The sequence below is a fragment of the Suncus etruscus genome, chromosome 15 (assembly GCF_024139225.1).
Source record: "Suncus etruscus isolate mSunEtr1 chromosome 15, mSunEtr1.pri.cur, whole genome shotgun sequence".
Taxonomy (NCBI): Eukaryota; Metazoa; Chordata; class Mammalia; order Eulipotyphla; family Soricidae; genus Suncus; species Suncus etruscus.
In genome coordinates, this window is record NC_064862.1 from 21,331,019 (window position 1) to 21,346,396 (window position 15,378).

Consider the following 15,378-nt stretch of genomic DNA (forward strand, 5'->3'; position numbering starts at 1 on the left):
AGTTTCATGGGCTGGAGCAATAATAGCACAGCAGTAGGGCGTTTGCTGACCGAGGATTGAGCCTGGTTTGAGCCTCAGAATTAAAAAATAAAACACACACAAACAAACAAACAAACAAACAAAAAAGGAGTAAGTTTCAGGAAGTTGCCAGCAGGGAGACCCAGGCAATCTAGCTCAGAACGCTCCTCCCTTCCAGGAAAGAAAGGAAAATACGCCCCACCCAGAAACCCAGACCGGGCAGGGGAAGAGATAAAAGCTGGTCAGCTCTAGGTACCTATTTCCTTGCCCAGCTCCAGCCTCAGGATGGAGCTCAAAAGTACCCAGGCCCGGGATCTGGATACGTTCATCGAAAACCTTCTCCTGCCAGACGCCCAGTTCCGCAAGCAGGTGAAACAAGCCATCCACATCATCAGCACTTTTCTGAAGGAGCGCTGCTTCCAGAATTCCTTAGAGCCTGTGCGAGTGAGCAAAGTTGTGAAGGTGAGTCCGGGGTGCTGGGGGTGGGGGGTGGGGGAGCTCTAGGGCCAGAGATTCCTTCTTATCTTCCCTCCTTCCTTCCATTCTTCCTTCCTTTTCTTTTTCTTTTTCTTTTTTTTTTTTTTTTTGGTTTTTGGGCCACACCCGGCAGTGCCAGGGGTTACTCCTGGCTCTACGCTCAGAAATCGCTCCTGGCAGGCTCTGGGGACCATATGAGATGCCAGGATTTGAACCACAGTCCTTCTGCATGCAAGGCAAATGCCCTACCTCCATGCTATTTCTCTGGCCCCTTTATTTCTATCTTTCCTTCCTTTTCTTCCTCTTTTCTTTTTTCTTTATATCTTTCCTTTCTTACTTTTCTTTCTCTTTCTCTTTCCTTCTTTTCTTTTTTTCTTTCCTTCTTTTCTTCCTTCCATCCTTCCATTCTTCCTTACTTTTCTTTCTTTCTTTCTTTCTTTCTTTCTTTCTTTCTTTCTTTCTTTCTTTCTTTCTTTCTTTCTTTCTTTCTTTCTTTCTTTCTTTCTTTCTTTCTTTCGTTTTTTGGGCCACACCCAGTAACGCTCAGGGTTTATTCCTGGCTATGTGCTCAGAAGTTGCTCCTGGCTTGGGGGACCATATGGGACACCGGGGGATCGAACCGCGGTCCGTCCAAGGCTAGCGCAGGCAAGGCAGGCACCTTAACCTTTAGCGCCACCGCCCGGACCTCTTTCTTTCTTTCTTTCTTTCTTTCTTTCTTTCTTTCTTTCTTTCTTTCTTTCTTTTATCTTTCTTTCTGTCTGTTTTCTTTCTTTCGGTTTTTCTTTCTGTCTTTCTTTCATGTGTCTTTCTTCTTTCTTTCTTTCTTCTTACTTTCTCTCTCTCTCTCTCTCTCTCCCTCCCCCTCCCTCCCTCCCTCCCTCTTTCTTTCTTCTTTCTTTCTTTCTTTCTTTTTCTTTTCTTTCTTTCTTTCTCTTTCTTTCTTTCTTTCTTTCTTTCTTTCTCTCTTTCTTTCTTTCTTTCTTTCTTTCTTTCTTTCTTTCTTTCTCTCTCTCTCTCTCTCTCCTCCTCCCTCCCTCCCTCTTCTTTCTTTCTTTTCTTTCTTTCTTTCTTCTTTCTTTCTTTCTTTCTTCTTTCTTTCTTCTTTCTTTCTTTCTTTCTTTCTTTCTTCTTTCTTTCTTTCTTTCTTTCTTTTTTGTTTTTGGGTCACACCTGGCGGTGCTCAGGGGTTATCCTGGCTGTCTGCTCAGAAATAGCTCCTGGCAGGCACAGGGGGCGGGGGGGGGGGCGGGGGGGACCATATGGGACACCAGGATTTGAACCAACCACCTTTGGTCCTGGATCGGCTGCTTGCAAGGCAAACGCCACTGCGCTATCTCTCCGGGCCCTCTTTTCTCTTTTTATCTTTCTTCCCTTTCTTCTTTACTGAGGCATCATTTTTTAATAATAACAGTAATACTGTTCATGTTTTAGGCCTACCAAATTATAATTCCCATAAATTTCATTTAAGTAGCAGCAAAATGCAAGATCTTACCTTTTTCTTTTTTCTTTTGTAAGGATCTTACCTTTTTCTAGAGCTGAGCAGCAGATCAAGGTGTAAATGTCTCCCTGTGGTTGAGCTTGTTCTCAGACAATAAATATTTGTTTATTATAAATAAAGCAGCAGTGCACATAACTGCATACTCATCTTTTGGAACTCGTGTTTATGTGAGGCAGAAGGCTACAAGTCTCATTCCTGGCAACTTTGCACTGTCCCAAGGACTGAGCTGTCTTCTCTGAGCAGCTGTCCACCACCTGTAAAGATGGGACTCCTTGCAAATATTGCTAAACTGGGACCAGTGCCCCCAAGCCCTGCATGTTAGGTCTAGTGCTCGACCCTTGACTTAAGAAGTGTCGCTGGAACAATAGCACAGCAGTAAGGCGTTTGCCTTGCACGCAACCAACACAGGATGGATGTCGGTTCCAATCTCGGCATCCCATAAGGTTCCCGAGCCTGCCAGGAGTGATTTCTGAGCACAGGGCCAGGAGTAACCCCTGAGCGCCTCTGGGTGTGACCCAAAAACCAAAAAAAGAAAAGAAAAGAAAAGAAATGTCTGTTTTCCTCCTAGGGTTAGCATCCTCCTCCTCCTCCTCTTCCTCTTCCTCCTCCTCTTCCTCCTTCTCCTCTTCCTCCTTTAGGGTGGTTCCTCCGGCAAAGGCACAACCCTTCGAGGTCGATCAGACGCTGACCTTGTCGTCTTCCTCAACAACTTTACAAGTTATGGGGAGCAATTCAACCGCCGCGCAGAGTTCATCCAAGAAATAAGGAGACAGCTGGAAGCCTGTCAGAGGGAGAGAAGTTTCGAGGTGATGTTTCATATAAACGAGTTCGAGAATCCCCGTGCTCTCAGCTTTCGGCTCTCTCAGCATCCGTCCCTCTTGAACTCCGGGGAGTTCGTGGAGTTTGACATCCTCCCGGCGTACGATGCCCTGGGTGAGCCCTGCACATATTCTGCTTAGCCCTGTCCTCTGGCTTTGGTCTCTCCCTGCTGGCATGGCCTCCCCCATCAGGGCCCCAGTGCAGGATCAATCAACCACATTCAGGACAGAATCTATTTGGGGCTGAGACATTTCTTAGGACTCTCTGGCAAAGGTGACGATTAGAAACCTTGTCTTCCTTAACAATGGGGCTGCATGGGGGCAGGAGAGGTAGCACAGTGGTGAGGGCACTGGCTTTGCATGCATGAAGCCAACCCAGGTTGGAACTCGGGCATTTTATATGCCCCACCACCACCAAGCCCTGCTAGGAGTCTGGAGCACTGCCACCATTGTTTGGTGAGGCCTCGAAACCACCACCACCACCACCACCAAAAAAAAAAAAAAAATGGGGCTGTGCAGATAGGACACAGGGATCAAAGCCTTGGTTTCATTTCCTGCAGCCAGGAAACTGAAATAGTGAGGACAGAGTCTGAAAATGAGCTGCCAGCTACTCCTGGTCTTCCCCATAGTGCTCAGCAGGACAGTGGGATCAGAGCTGGGCTTTGGAAGGATAGCACACATTGGGGCGTGTGTGTGTGTGTGTGTGTGTGTGTGTGTGTGTGTGTATGTGAAATAGGCTGGAGAAGAGGGACCTGGGTCCACAACCCTAATGAGCCGCTGATTTCCTGAGCACTAACTGGAAAGAAAGAGCAAGAAAAGTACCTCCCAGGGCTGGAGAACTGGGAACCAGGAGCACCCCCTGATGTGAGTCTGGGGGTGGGAAGGAGATTGGCCTCTGAAGATTTAGGGGGTTCCAGGAAGAAGAAGCAGTAGGGAGTACAAAAGTCCTCCAGGGAGGAGAGAAGGAAGTGGAGCCAGGCAGGAAGGAAGGAGGCAGGACTGGAAAGGAGGCAGGGCCAGATGACACCAGAAGACACCCCGATCTCCAAACCAACCCTCAATACAGCTGCCAGGACTGTAGTGGGGTTTTGTTTTGTTTTGTAGCCCTGGGCTCTCAGGAGTTACTCCTGGCTCTGTGCTCAGAAATTACTCCTGGCAGGATTGGGGGACATATGGGATGCTGGGGATCGAGCCCGGTTGGCTGTGCGCAAGACACAATCACTCCGATCAGACTTTGGTTTAATTCTAGATGTGTGGAAGCAAGAAGGGCCAGGGCAGACTCCTCCAGTGCTCCCCACTGCACTCCACAGCAGTGAGCTTGTTTCCTAGAGCCATGGAAAGGGCCTGACCCAAGAACTGGCTTGTTGGTTTTGTTTTTGGGGCCATACCCATCATTCTTACAGAGGCTGCTCCCAGCTCTGTGCTCAGGGCACCCAGGTGCCAGAGATCAAACCCAGGGCTCCCCCATGCAAAGCGAAGCAAGCTCCCAGCAGCAGACCCAAGCCCCTTGACATGTTAAATGTCATTGCTTTCTCCATGACAGGTCAGTGGAACAAAAGCCAAATCAGCCCCCAAATTTATATCAAGCTCATCAATGAAGGGAAGGAGGGCGAGTTCTCCTCCTGCTTCACAGAGGTGCAGAGAAGCTTCCTGAAGGGTCGCCCCACTAAACTCAAGAGTCTCATCCGCCTGGTGAAACACTGGTTCCAAGAGGTAGGAGAGGGCAGGGGAAGGAGGAGGGGGACAGAGAAGAGGGAAGGAGGGGAAGAGAGATGGGAAGTGGGGTGGGAAGGCCATGAGGAAGAAAAGCAGGGGAAGGACAGGGGGAGGAAGAGGGGGAAGGGGAAATGGGGAAGGAAAGGAGGTTGGTAAGGAAGGAGAAGGGGGAAAGGGGAGGAGCTGCAAGGGGAAGAGGGAGGGGAAAAGAAAGGGGAGAGGAGGAAGGAGCAGCAAAAGGAGGATGGGGGCGACAATGGGGAAGGGAAAGAAGGAATTGAGAGAGGTAGAAGACAGCAGGTGAGGTGTGGGGTGCGGCCAGGCTGAGAGGAGGCTCCCTGTCTGCCTCCCTCAGTAAAAGGTGTTTCTGGCCCACACTATGAGGCTTTCTTGACTTTTCATTCAGCTCAGTTGTCTGTCTGGCAGCCACACTGCTGCTCAGCGTGGAAATTAGGGCCATCCTGGCATTGTTTGGGCAACCCCTACTTCTGCCTACATCTCTCCACTTTCTCCACTCTCAGCCCTGCCGAGGTCTCTAATCTTCCATTCAGAAAGGGGCTATTTCCCTTCTTCCTGAATTGCAAAGTCTTTGAAGATTTCTTTTGGTTGACCCTGAGTGATAGCACAGTGGGGAAAGGTGTTTGCCTTTCATGCTGCTGTCCCAGTTAGATCCCCAGCATTCCATGTGGTCCCCAAGCACCTCCAGGAATGACCCTTGAGAGCAGAGCCTGGAGTAATCCCTGAACATCTCCAGATGTGATCCCAAAACAAAAACAAAAGATTTCTTTTGGAGGTGCCAGAGCAATAGTGCAGAAGGTAAGATGTGTGTCTTGCATGCAGCAGGCCCAAGTTCAATCCCCAGCACCCTAATTGTTCCACTGAGCCTGTCAAGTGTGGATTCCCAAGAACAGAGCCAGAAATAAATCCTGAGCACCTCTGGGTGTGACTCCCCCCCCCCCAAAAAAGATAAAAACAAAAAGAAGGAAAAATATTTCTTTGGCTCCAATGGTCCAATAGTCAACGCTGTTTTTGATTGAAAGTGTCTTCATGTCACTTAATTATTAAAGGATATTATTGCTGAAAGGGTGATTCTATCAGTACATTGAATTCTTCCTGCCTCTCCCCAGAGGGAATTCACTCATTAATTGCACACACAGAACCTGAGTTAAGGCATTGACTGCCTTGTCTTGGTTATGCTTATTGTCCACTTGGTGTGTCTTGAAAATGATATAAAATTATTTCTCTTGATAATGATACCTATTTATTTATCTTTAAAAGCCTCAAGGCTGATGGATCCTTGATTGAGATTCCTAATAGTGCATATCTTCCATAGTTTTGGAAATTTTTAGTCTCTCTCTCTCTCTCTCTCTCTCTCTCTCTCTCTCTCTCTCTCTCTCTCTCTCTCTCTCTTTCTCTCTCTCTCCTTGTTCCCTGGAAGTCCAGTGAAATATACATCTTCTTACTCTATCATTCATATTTCTGCATTTTTCTATTTTTCAACTTTTTGTTTCCCCTTGGATTATTTTATCTAAGACTTTTTTGTTTTGTTTTGGAGCCACGCCCAACGATACTCAGGGGTCCTTCCTGGTGGTCCTTGGGGACCATATGGGATGCCATAGACCAAACCTGGGTCGGCCACATGCCAGGCAAATTCCCTACCAGCTGTGCTATCATTGTGGCCCCACCCCCTTGGACTATTTGAAGTGATCTTTCTGTTTCACTGATTTATCTTCCAGTTCACTATGTTTCCCTTGAGTTGAAGCTAATTTGCTACTCAGTTGTTAATAGTTATTTCTATTTTATTCTAAGATATATGTCGTTCATATTCAAATATACCAAGTCATTATTTAATTTAATGTAAATGTTTTTGCTTGTTGTTTGCTTTGGTGTTCTGGGGACCATATATGGTGTGGAGGACAAACTTGATTTGCCACATGTCCATTCACTATCTCTCTGGTCTTTTTTTTTTTTTTTTTTTTTTTTTGTGGTTTTTGGGTCACACCTGGCAGTGCTCAGGGGTTATTCCTGGCTCCATGCTCAGAAATTGCTCCTGGCAGGCACGGGGGACCAAATGGGATGCCGGGATTCGAACTGATGACCTTCTGCATGAAAGGCAAACACCTTACCTCCATACTATCTCTCCAGCCCCTTCTGGTCTTTTTTAATTTTTGTTTTTTGTTTTTTGTTTCTTTTGGTTTTTGGGTTACACCCAGTGGTGCTCAGGGGTTACTCCTGATCTGGGCTCAGAAATTGCTCCTGGTAGGCTTGGGGGACCACATGAGATGCTGAGGTTTAAACTAGGGCCCATCCTGTGTTGGCCATGTGCAAGGCAAATGCCTCTCCGCTGTGCTATTGCTCTGGTCCCTCTCTAGTCTTTTTTAAAAGTGTTTATTTCTTTGAACATGTTGCCAGTTATTTTTTAAGTCTCTATTTGGCCCTTCAGTGTTTAAGGTTTTGTGGATTTATTACTATTTTATCACTTATTTTTTTCATTGTTCATCATTCATAGAGTGTTTCCCCCCTTTGGGTACCTGGTTATTTATGTGCTAGCCAATGTCCTTGAAATTACTTGTGAAATAATGCGAGACTTCAGGTTCTGTGTCTTTCTTCAGAAAATACAAATGGTTTGCTCTATAGAACACTGCAGGTTTTTCCTCTCGGTTAATTTTCATTGTCTCCTCTGAGATAAATGCTATTATTACCACTCATTGCCAGCTAAGAAAAATGGGATTCCAAGAATCAAAATAAAATGCCCTGAATCCAGGAATGGAATGAGGATTCCAAACCAGCCATTGTCTTTATTTTATAGACAGCGACCACAGATCACCCATAAATGACTGGGCTTGAAAACAAAGGGCAGGCCAAGCCAGGCCTGGGCACAGTTCCTTGCCCCAGAGCTGGACAAACCCATTTCTCTGATTTGTTTTTTCTCAGTGTCGAGAAGATTTGGGAAAGCCTCTGCCACAACAGTATGCACTGGAGCTCCTGACGGTCTACGCTTGGGAGGAAGGATGCAAGGAAACCTATTTCAACACAGCTCAGGGATTCCGCACTGTCTTGGACTTGGTCCTGAAGTATAAACAGCTCTGCATCTTTTGGGAAAAGTATTATGATTTTACAGACCCTTTTATTAAACAATACCTGAAGAGCCAGCTCAACAAGCCCAGGTACTCTGCCACAGCATGGTTCAGCTCCCCCATAGAAATGAACCCCTAGGGAGGTTGGGTTGCGAGGGTTCCCCAAAGGCCAATGTTATGACCCAGCATTGTGCCAAGCTTTTCACATGGCCCACTCACACACCAACCGAGGTAGGCACTGTGCCAACCATTCCACACATGAGCCAACTTCCTGGTTAGGCACAGGCTTGTCCCCACAGAGCAAGGGGAAGCCGTGGGGTGACCCCGTCCTGTGCTACTGTTGTGTGAACATTATTATTGTTTCAGGTGATATGCCACAAGACCCTTATCTTGCTTCACCTGTGATGCTGATTATTTCACGTGCTTTGTCTCATGCCTCATCATCAGAGAAAGGCTTGTTAGAATCTCTCTTACTTGATAGATGAGGGAAACTGAGGCTCAGAGAGGTTCAAGGGTGCAGGTGGGATTTGGAACAGGGTCCTCTCAGATTCAAGGACTGTGTAGGGGACTGGACATGCCCTAGGAATGGGCACTGCTGGGCCTGTCCCTGCATCTGAGATTCTGCCAGGGCCACCTAGATGCCCCCAAATACCACCCAATGCCTCCTTTGCCCCCTCTCAATGCTCTTCTTTAGGCCTGTGATCCTGGACCCAGCGGACCCTACGGGCAATGTGGCTGGTGGAAATGAATATGGTTGGGAGCGGCTGGCACAAGAGGCTAGGACCTGGCTTTACTACCCATGCTTCAAGAACTGGGATGGATCCACAGTGGAACCCTGGCACGTGTCGGTGAGTCACAGCTCCCTTCCCTGCACCCTGCACCCCATCTGCAAGTTTGGCATATACTTCTCTTTCCCCAAAATTGTCTCTTGCGGTCCAAGAGGCCTTGGCCTATTTCACTGAGCTCCTGTTTTTCTCAGGTCCCCTTCAGAGGGGTTCTAGAATGCTCTACCCTCTATCCAGACTCCAGTCTTTTCTCATTCACACGTTGGGCAGAGGTGGCACTCTATTCTCTCACCAGTCATCAGTGCTGGGGAGGATCAAGAACCCGCCATGGCAGATGACCCCCCCCCCAGGGCCTTTACTCTGGGTTCAGGCTCTTACTAACACCCTCAGACCCCCTGATTGTCTCCTTATATCTTCAAAATATCCCCATGAGGGGCCCTTACAGATGAGCCAGAAGACTCAGAGGTGGACTCCCTTGATCAGCTCACCCAGCTAGGGAGGCATAGAACTGAAACTATGCAAAGACACCCCGCCCCCCATGACCAATGCCTACATTGCAGCACATGCAACCACCACATCAGCTGTGTCTATCACTCTACTCCAGGGGATGGCAGGAAGGCAACCCACCTGGGGTCAGCAGATGCTCTAGGTGGACTTCCCTGAAAGCAGACTCGAAGACAGGTGATGTTAGGGAAGTGGGTGGGGGACAGGGGGAGGCCAGTAGTTTCCCAGAAGAACATGGGGCAGGAAGCAGGATTCAGGCTCAGGCCAGCTGTGAGTTTCTGGAATCCCAACGACATTCTGAGTGGCCTGTTGCAGCAGACAGGGGTCACCAGGTCACTGAGGGTGTCAGCTCAGGACAGGGCATGGCCCCCAGCCCAGGTGACCCTCGAAGGTGAAGAAGTCTTCCCAGTTGCCAAGCTTGCTCATCCTGGAAGGGGATCCAGGTGGCCTGTCATTGCAGCAGCACAAATATTTCTGAGAGCCTGAGCCACAGGTCTCTGATGTCCTTGCGTGCGCTCTTCTTCCAGCCTGAAAAAGTGATCAGGAATGAATGCAATCACACCTACTGCATTGAGCCAGAATTCCAGTGTTCCAGAGGGTACCCCAGAGAGTACACTCAAGAGTACCCCACGTTCTTTCGGAGCTTCAGAGAAGCTGGGGGAAGGCCTCCATCCCCTCCTCCCCCAGAGAAGGAGGAGTGGTCCTGCTCCATCCAGTGAAGGACAGTGCTCTCCCAACCGAAGACCAGGGGCCAGTCCTCTCACTTCCGGAAACATGGCTGGAAGGCCATCCTCACTTCCAGCATCCTTGTGGCAGTCCTTTATTCCAGAGGGCAGTGCTCTTCTGTCTTCTCTCCATCTCAACTGTCCCTTTCACACAGAATGTACCCCATAACCCCCATGCCCACCCCAGCCTAGGCTCTAAGAGGCCACAAGAGAAACTCAAACCAAAGAGCGGGCTCTCCACCTTGACTGCCTCTGTGTACCTCATAAGAAGGGTGAAAACCGTGGGTATAATCCAATTGTTGCTAACAACAATAAAAAGAAAAAGTGAATAGCCTTTGTGGAGTGTTTATGATCTACCAAGCATATGGTCAAGAGCATATCTGTGTAGTGTGTAGTGTGCGTGTGTGTGTGTATTGCTTAACTCGTGGATAAAATCATCTTTGCTAGCACCTATAATATGTCAAGCAAAATATTTTGCTTGGGGGCCAGTGAGGTAGTGCTAGAGGTAAGGTGTCTGCCTTGCAAGCGCTAGCCAAGGAAGGACCTCGATTCGATCCCCTGGCGTCCCATATGGTCCTTCCAAGCCAGGGGCGATTTCTGAGCTCTTAGCCAGGAGTAACCCCTGAGCATCAAACGGGTGTGGCCGAAAAAAATATTTTGCTGGGGGCTAGTTTTGGATCCTTCCAGTTGTGTTATTGTTTTGGTTTGGGGCTACACCCAGTGATGGGCAGGGGTTACTCCTTGCTCTGCACTCAGGAATTACTCCTGGCAGTGCTCAGGGGACCATATGGGATGCCAGGGATTGAACTCAGGTTGGCCACCTGCAAGGCAAGGCCTTACCCTCTGTACTATTGCTTCCAGTCCTCAGATTCCTTCCATTTTTCATTACAGATATCTCAAGCAAACACTGGTTTATCCCTGGTTTATCCCTATCTGATTAGATAGGGGAAATGTTGGTACTCTCTTAATATGGTATTTGGTAATCAAACATTCACTGACCACTTAGGCACCAGCTGATTCAAATTGAGGATATTCAGAGTCAAAAACATACTGGCTTTCAGGGGGGCTGGAGTGATAGCACAGTGGTAGGACATTTGCCTTGCATATGGCCAACCTGGGACAGACCCGGGTTTGATTCCCAGCATCCATTTTGGTCCCCTGAGCTTGTCAAGGAGTGATTTCTGAGCATAGATTCAGGAGTAATCCCTGAGAGCTGCCAGGTGTGCCCCCAAAACAAAACAAAACAAAAATAAAACAAAAAAAGACATAATGGTTTTTAGAGGCTCAGTGGTCAAGCTCCTTCTTTGCAGGCATTGGGCCCTAAGTTCAACCCCAGCACCATCCACATGCTGAGTATGATTCCTCGACACTGCCAATTGGGATTCCTGGTGCAACAACAAGCCTACACAACCCCCAGCAAGCACTATAATCAAGTGTGCACACACACATTGCAATAACAACAACAACAAAGGGAAAGGGGGCACAGTATGAAGAGAAGCATCATTTGCTTCACACCTACTTTTCTACACTGACTGCATACTGAAATGGGAGTTTAGAAAAACGTGGCATGAATCAATGGATTTCATGTTTCTGTGGTGATAGGGTGCCAGGAAATCAAAATTCAAGTTGGGGAATCTCATAAAAGCCAAGCAGGTGCCCCAACCCTTTGAACTAGCTCCCTGCCACTCCTTTTACTTTTCTCTGTGACTATAATGAGAAGCAACTCACAGGGTGCCTAGTGCCACACTTTGACACTTCCTTGGGTAGCTCTGCCTGCACCCCACTTGAAAGAGTTGGTGATACCCTATGCTGTTAAGGTCTCGCTTCTCTTAGCACCTAGCCTCCTGAGGCTCTGGGACAGAAAAACTGCCAAAAAACTCTCCTGGGAGTCAATCTGGCCTTTTCACTAAATCCCCCAGGGGTGCTGGGGTGAGTTGGGCTTTATTCTCACTCACCTGCTGAACAATGGAGTGAGAGCCTTATCTAGAGCGAGGAAAGGAACGTTTGTTCCACTCTCTCACTTTCTCACTCCATCTTCCCCAGAGGATCTAAATAGAAGTTGGTTTGTTTTTTTTTGGGGGGGGGGGCACCCAGCCGCACTCAGGGATTACTCCTGGCTCTTTGCTCAGAAGTCGCTCCTGGCAGGCTTGGGGATCATATGGGATGCCGGGGATTGAATCTGGATTGGTTCCAGGTTGGCCATGTGCAAGGCCAATGCCCTATCACTGTGCTATCACTCTAGCCCCATAAATCACAGGGTTTTTTTGTTTGTTTGTTTTTTGTTTTTGATTTTTGGGCCACACCCAGCGGTGCTCAGAGGTTACTCCTGTCTGTCTGCTCAGAAATAGCTCCTGGCAGGCTCGGGGGACCATATGGGTTCGAACCAACCACCTTTGGTCCTGGACCGACTGCTTGCAAGGCAAATGCCGCTGTGCTATCTCTCCGAGGTTTTTTTTTTCTAAGTCTCCCCACAAAGTAAGAGGTGTTCCCACCCCACCTTGCTCAGCCCTCTCTAGAAGGCCAAGCCAATTTTCAGACTGGGTGGAATCTCGGTTGTCCCACCCTTTCCCAGCTCCCTCCACCTCTTCTCTCCTTCTACAGCAAGTGTTTCCACCATTAAAATGTGTTCCGACAGGGCTGGAGAGATATCATGGAGGTAAGGTGTTTGCCTTGCATGCAGAAGGTCGGTGGTTCGAATCCCTACATCCCATATGGTCCCCCGAGCCTGCCAGGAGCAATTTCTGAGCGTAGAGCCAGGAGTAATTCCTGAGCGCTGCCGGGTGTGACCCAAAACCAAAACAAAACAAAACAAAAATGTGTTGGGACTGGAGGATGGTACAGTGGGGAGGGCACTGGCCTTGCATGTGGCCTACCTGGGTTCAATTCTAGGATCCCAGCCTGCCAGGAGTGATCCCTGCACATAAAATCAGAATTAAGGCCTGAGCACTACCAGAAACTTAAAAAATATTAAAAATAAAGATAACTGACGTGGCTGAGCTCTCTGGGACCTGCTTAGTGGCATCGCTCAAACCATCCCTGCTGCCAACACCAGCCAACATGCTTGGTGTCACTTTTGTGGTTCTCTAGGGGTGTCCTAGGAAGACGTTCCCTCTCACCATCTTACCTTCCCAGCCCTGTGCTTCTGGCTTGATCAGGCCTTGATTAAATTTCTTTTTTTTTTTTTTTTTGTGGTTTTTGGGTCACACCCGGCAGTGCTCAGGGGTTATTCCTGGCTCCAGGCTCAGAAATTGCTCCTGGCAGGCACGGAGGACCATATGGGACGCCGGGATTCGAACCGATGACCTCCTGCATGAAAGGCAAATGCCTTACCTCCATGCTATCTCTCCGGCCCTGATTAAATTTCTTGGATGATGTGACCTTTCTGGCCCTGTACAGCTGATTCCTAGAAGAAGAAAAAAAAGAGCATCTCCCCTGCGTACACACCTTTCATGGGCAAACTAGCCAGCCTAGAGCCCACCTGTGAACCAACCACTACTTCCCAAATGGGTTTTTCCTGCACCCATCTACCTATCTGCCTGCCCTACCGCCACCAGAACCAGCAGTTGACAACCCTCTGCAGCCCAAAAAAAGTCGCTAAAATTAGACCAGTACACCCCTCTCAAGTTTGCTAAATCCTATTCTGCTTATTCTGATCAGATTAAACCATGATTGAATTAGAATGAATTAAATTGGGAGCCTATCTCTACAGACTGTTCCTTGATTCCTCCTGTCTTCTTTTATTTAAAAAAAAATGGAGCTGTTTCCCATTTAGTACTGTTATCTGCTTTGGGTTTTTGGGGGGGACTTTTTTGGGGGGTCCACATTCTAAGAGTTCTTGCTCTGAGTCGTGACATAAATGCTGGGACTGTGGAGATAAATAGTAAGGTAAGTATGGCTCTTGCCTTGCATGCAACTGACACAGATTCGATCCTCAGCGTCCCATATGGTCCCATGAGCACCCCCAGAAGTGATCTCTGATCATAGAGCCAGGAGTAAGCCCTGAGCACTGCTAGGTGTAGCCAACAAAGCAAAGAAAAGATGTAAATGATGTTAGCATATGTGGAGACTGGATTGCATTGGACTCCATGGACAACCTGCTTAGAGTAGCTTCTGGTGGTGTTCCAGGATCATAAACAATGATAATTTCATTAAAATAGCAATAAGTGGCTTCATTGCGGAGACACAGGGATCTCATTCTTTTAATTCTCTGAAGAGCTCCAGACTATTTTCCATAGTGGCTGCATTAGAAACAGCAGATACAAGTTCTGATTTCTCTTTGTCATCAACACTTGTCTCTCGTTTCTGTTCTTTTTATTAGGGAACAATAATAATGAAAATAGCCTCCCCAACCTTATTTGTAAAGCCATAACTCAGGGTTTTGATTTCCGTTTCCCTGACAATTAGTGATACTAAGCATATTTCATTTATATGTCTTCTTGGAGATACATCTGTTCTAGTCTTTATAATCGTTTTTGATTTGATTATTCAGGAGGTTTGGTTGTTTGGTATTTGTTTTGTTTTGAAGGTTTTTGTTTGCTTGTTTTTCTTATGGAATTGGAAGAGCTTATTATTATGGAAATTAGCCTTCTTAGATATATAGATGATTATATTTTCTCCCTTTCTACAGGATCCCTTTCCACTATACTGATTTTTATTTCCACTTGCTGTGCAGAATCTTTTTACTTTAACACAGTCCCACTTGCCTGTTTTTGCTTTTGTTACTTGTGCTATTCAGATCATGACAAGGCAGCCAAGACACACAATGGAGGAAATGTTCTCTTTCCCACAAAAAAAAAAAAAAATTGAGAAAACTAGATATCCACGAAAGAAAGTGATTGGGCTCTCGCCTTCCCCCAATCACAGAAAGTAAGTTAAATGGATTAAAGACTTAAGTCTGAAACTTAAAAACTACCAGGAGAAATGCTAGAAGGAAAGCTTTGTGCTGGATTTGGCAATGGCTCCAAGAATGAGATTCTCAAGCAAAGTCAAGCAAAGGTACATGTTTCTGAATAGTGTGAGGTAGGGATCCAGAGCTCCATTCTCAGGGGTAACCAGCCTGAGGGAGGGAGGAAAGGAGGGAGCAAAGGAGGGAGGGAGGGAGGGAGGGAGGAAGGAAGGAAGGAAGGAAGGAAGGAAGGAAGGAAGGAAGGAAGGAAGGAAGGAAGGAAGGAAGGAAGGAAGGAAGGAAGGAAGGAAGGAAGGAAGGGAAAGAAAGAAACCCTACTCTCCCTTTTTGCAAGAATCCATTTCTTCTGCTCTTTCTGTGCCTTTCCACTTCTTTATTTATGGAATTCCATGTAATTTATGGGATTCATGTAATAAAGTCATAAATTCAATAAATTCGTCAATTTATTTATGGAATTAAATGAACACATTTTAGAGAAATGGCATCTATTGAATCTTGAGGATCCTAATCAATAAACTTATAGCTTTCTTTTCTGCATTTATTTTCATCTCTTTAATGACTCTGTAACAAAGTTTTCAACTTCCCCTGCAATGATCTTTCTCTCTTTTATCATTTTGTTCCCAGATATTTTTTTTCTCCACTAGCTCACTTAGTGATTTCTGTCATTTTATTTCTTTCATTTTCTTTTGAAATAGAAGATTAATGTTTTCAATGGATGCGGTCAATGACATCCTGGGTGATTTTATACTTTGTTCCTCCCCCTAACCCCGATTTTATACTTTGTTAAATTTTCAGATTTCAGACAAGATGACAACTCACTATTTGTAGGATTGCAAAAAATCAAACAAACAAAC

At 46.8% G+C, this 15,378-nt stretch overlaps 1 protein-coding gene across 1 annotated transcript; it reads left to right on the forward strand.

Moving 5' to 3' along the window:
* The first annotated feature begins 286 nt into the window (after positions 1-286).
* Positions 287-8,594, forward strand: OAS1 (2'-5'-oligoadenylate synthetase 1). The gene is made up of 5 exons (XM_049788910.1): positions 287-480; positions 2,632-2,926; positions 4,355-4,524; positions 7,462-7,694; positions 8,299-8,594. Exons 1-5 carry the CDS (start codon positions 304-306, stop codon positions 8,564-8,566), a joined length of 1,143 nt encoding a protein of 380 aa, XP_049644867.1. The 5' UTR covers positions 287-303; the 3' UTR covers positions 8,567-8,594.
* The last annotated feature ends 6,784 nt before the right edge of the window (positions 8,595-15,378 follow it).

What these genes read in the sequence shown, in the direction of transcription:
- OAS1 (XM_049788910.1), top strand. Translation starts at nt 304, where the DNA reads ATGGAGCTCAAAAGTACCCAGGCCCGGGATCTGGATACGTTCATCGAA. An exon ending in CCCGGCGTACGATGCCCTGG is followed by an intron (nt 2,927 to 4,354) that starts GTGAGCCCTGCA and finishes TCTCCATGACAG; the next exon opens with GTCAGTGGAACAAAAGCCAA. An exon ending in AGCCAGCTCAACAAGCCCAG is followed by an intron (nt 7,695 to 8,298) that starts GTACTCTGCCAC and finishes GCTCTTCTTTAG; the next exon opens with GCCTGTGATCCTGGACCCAG.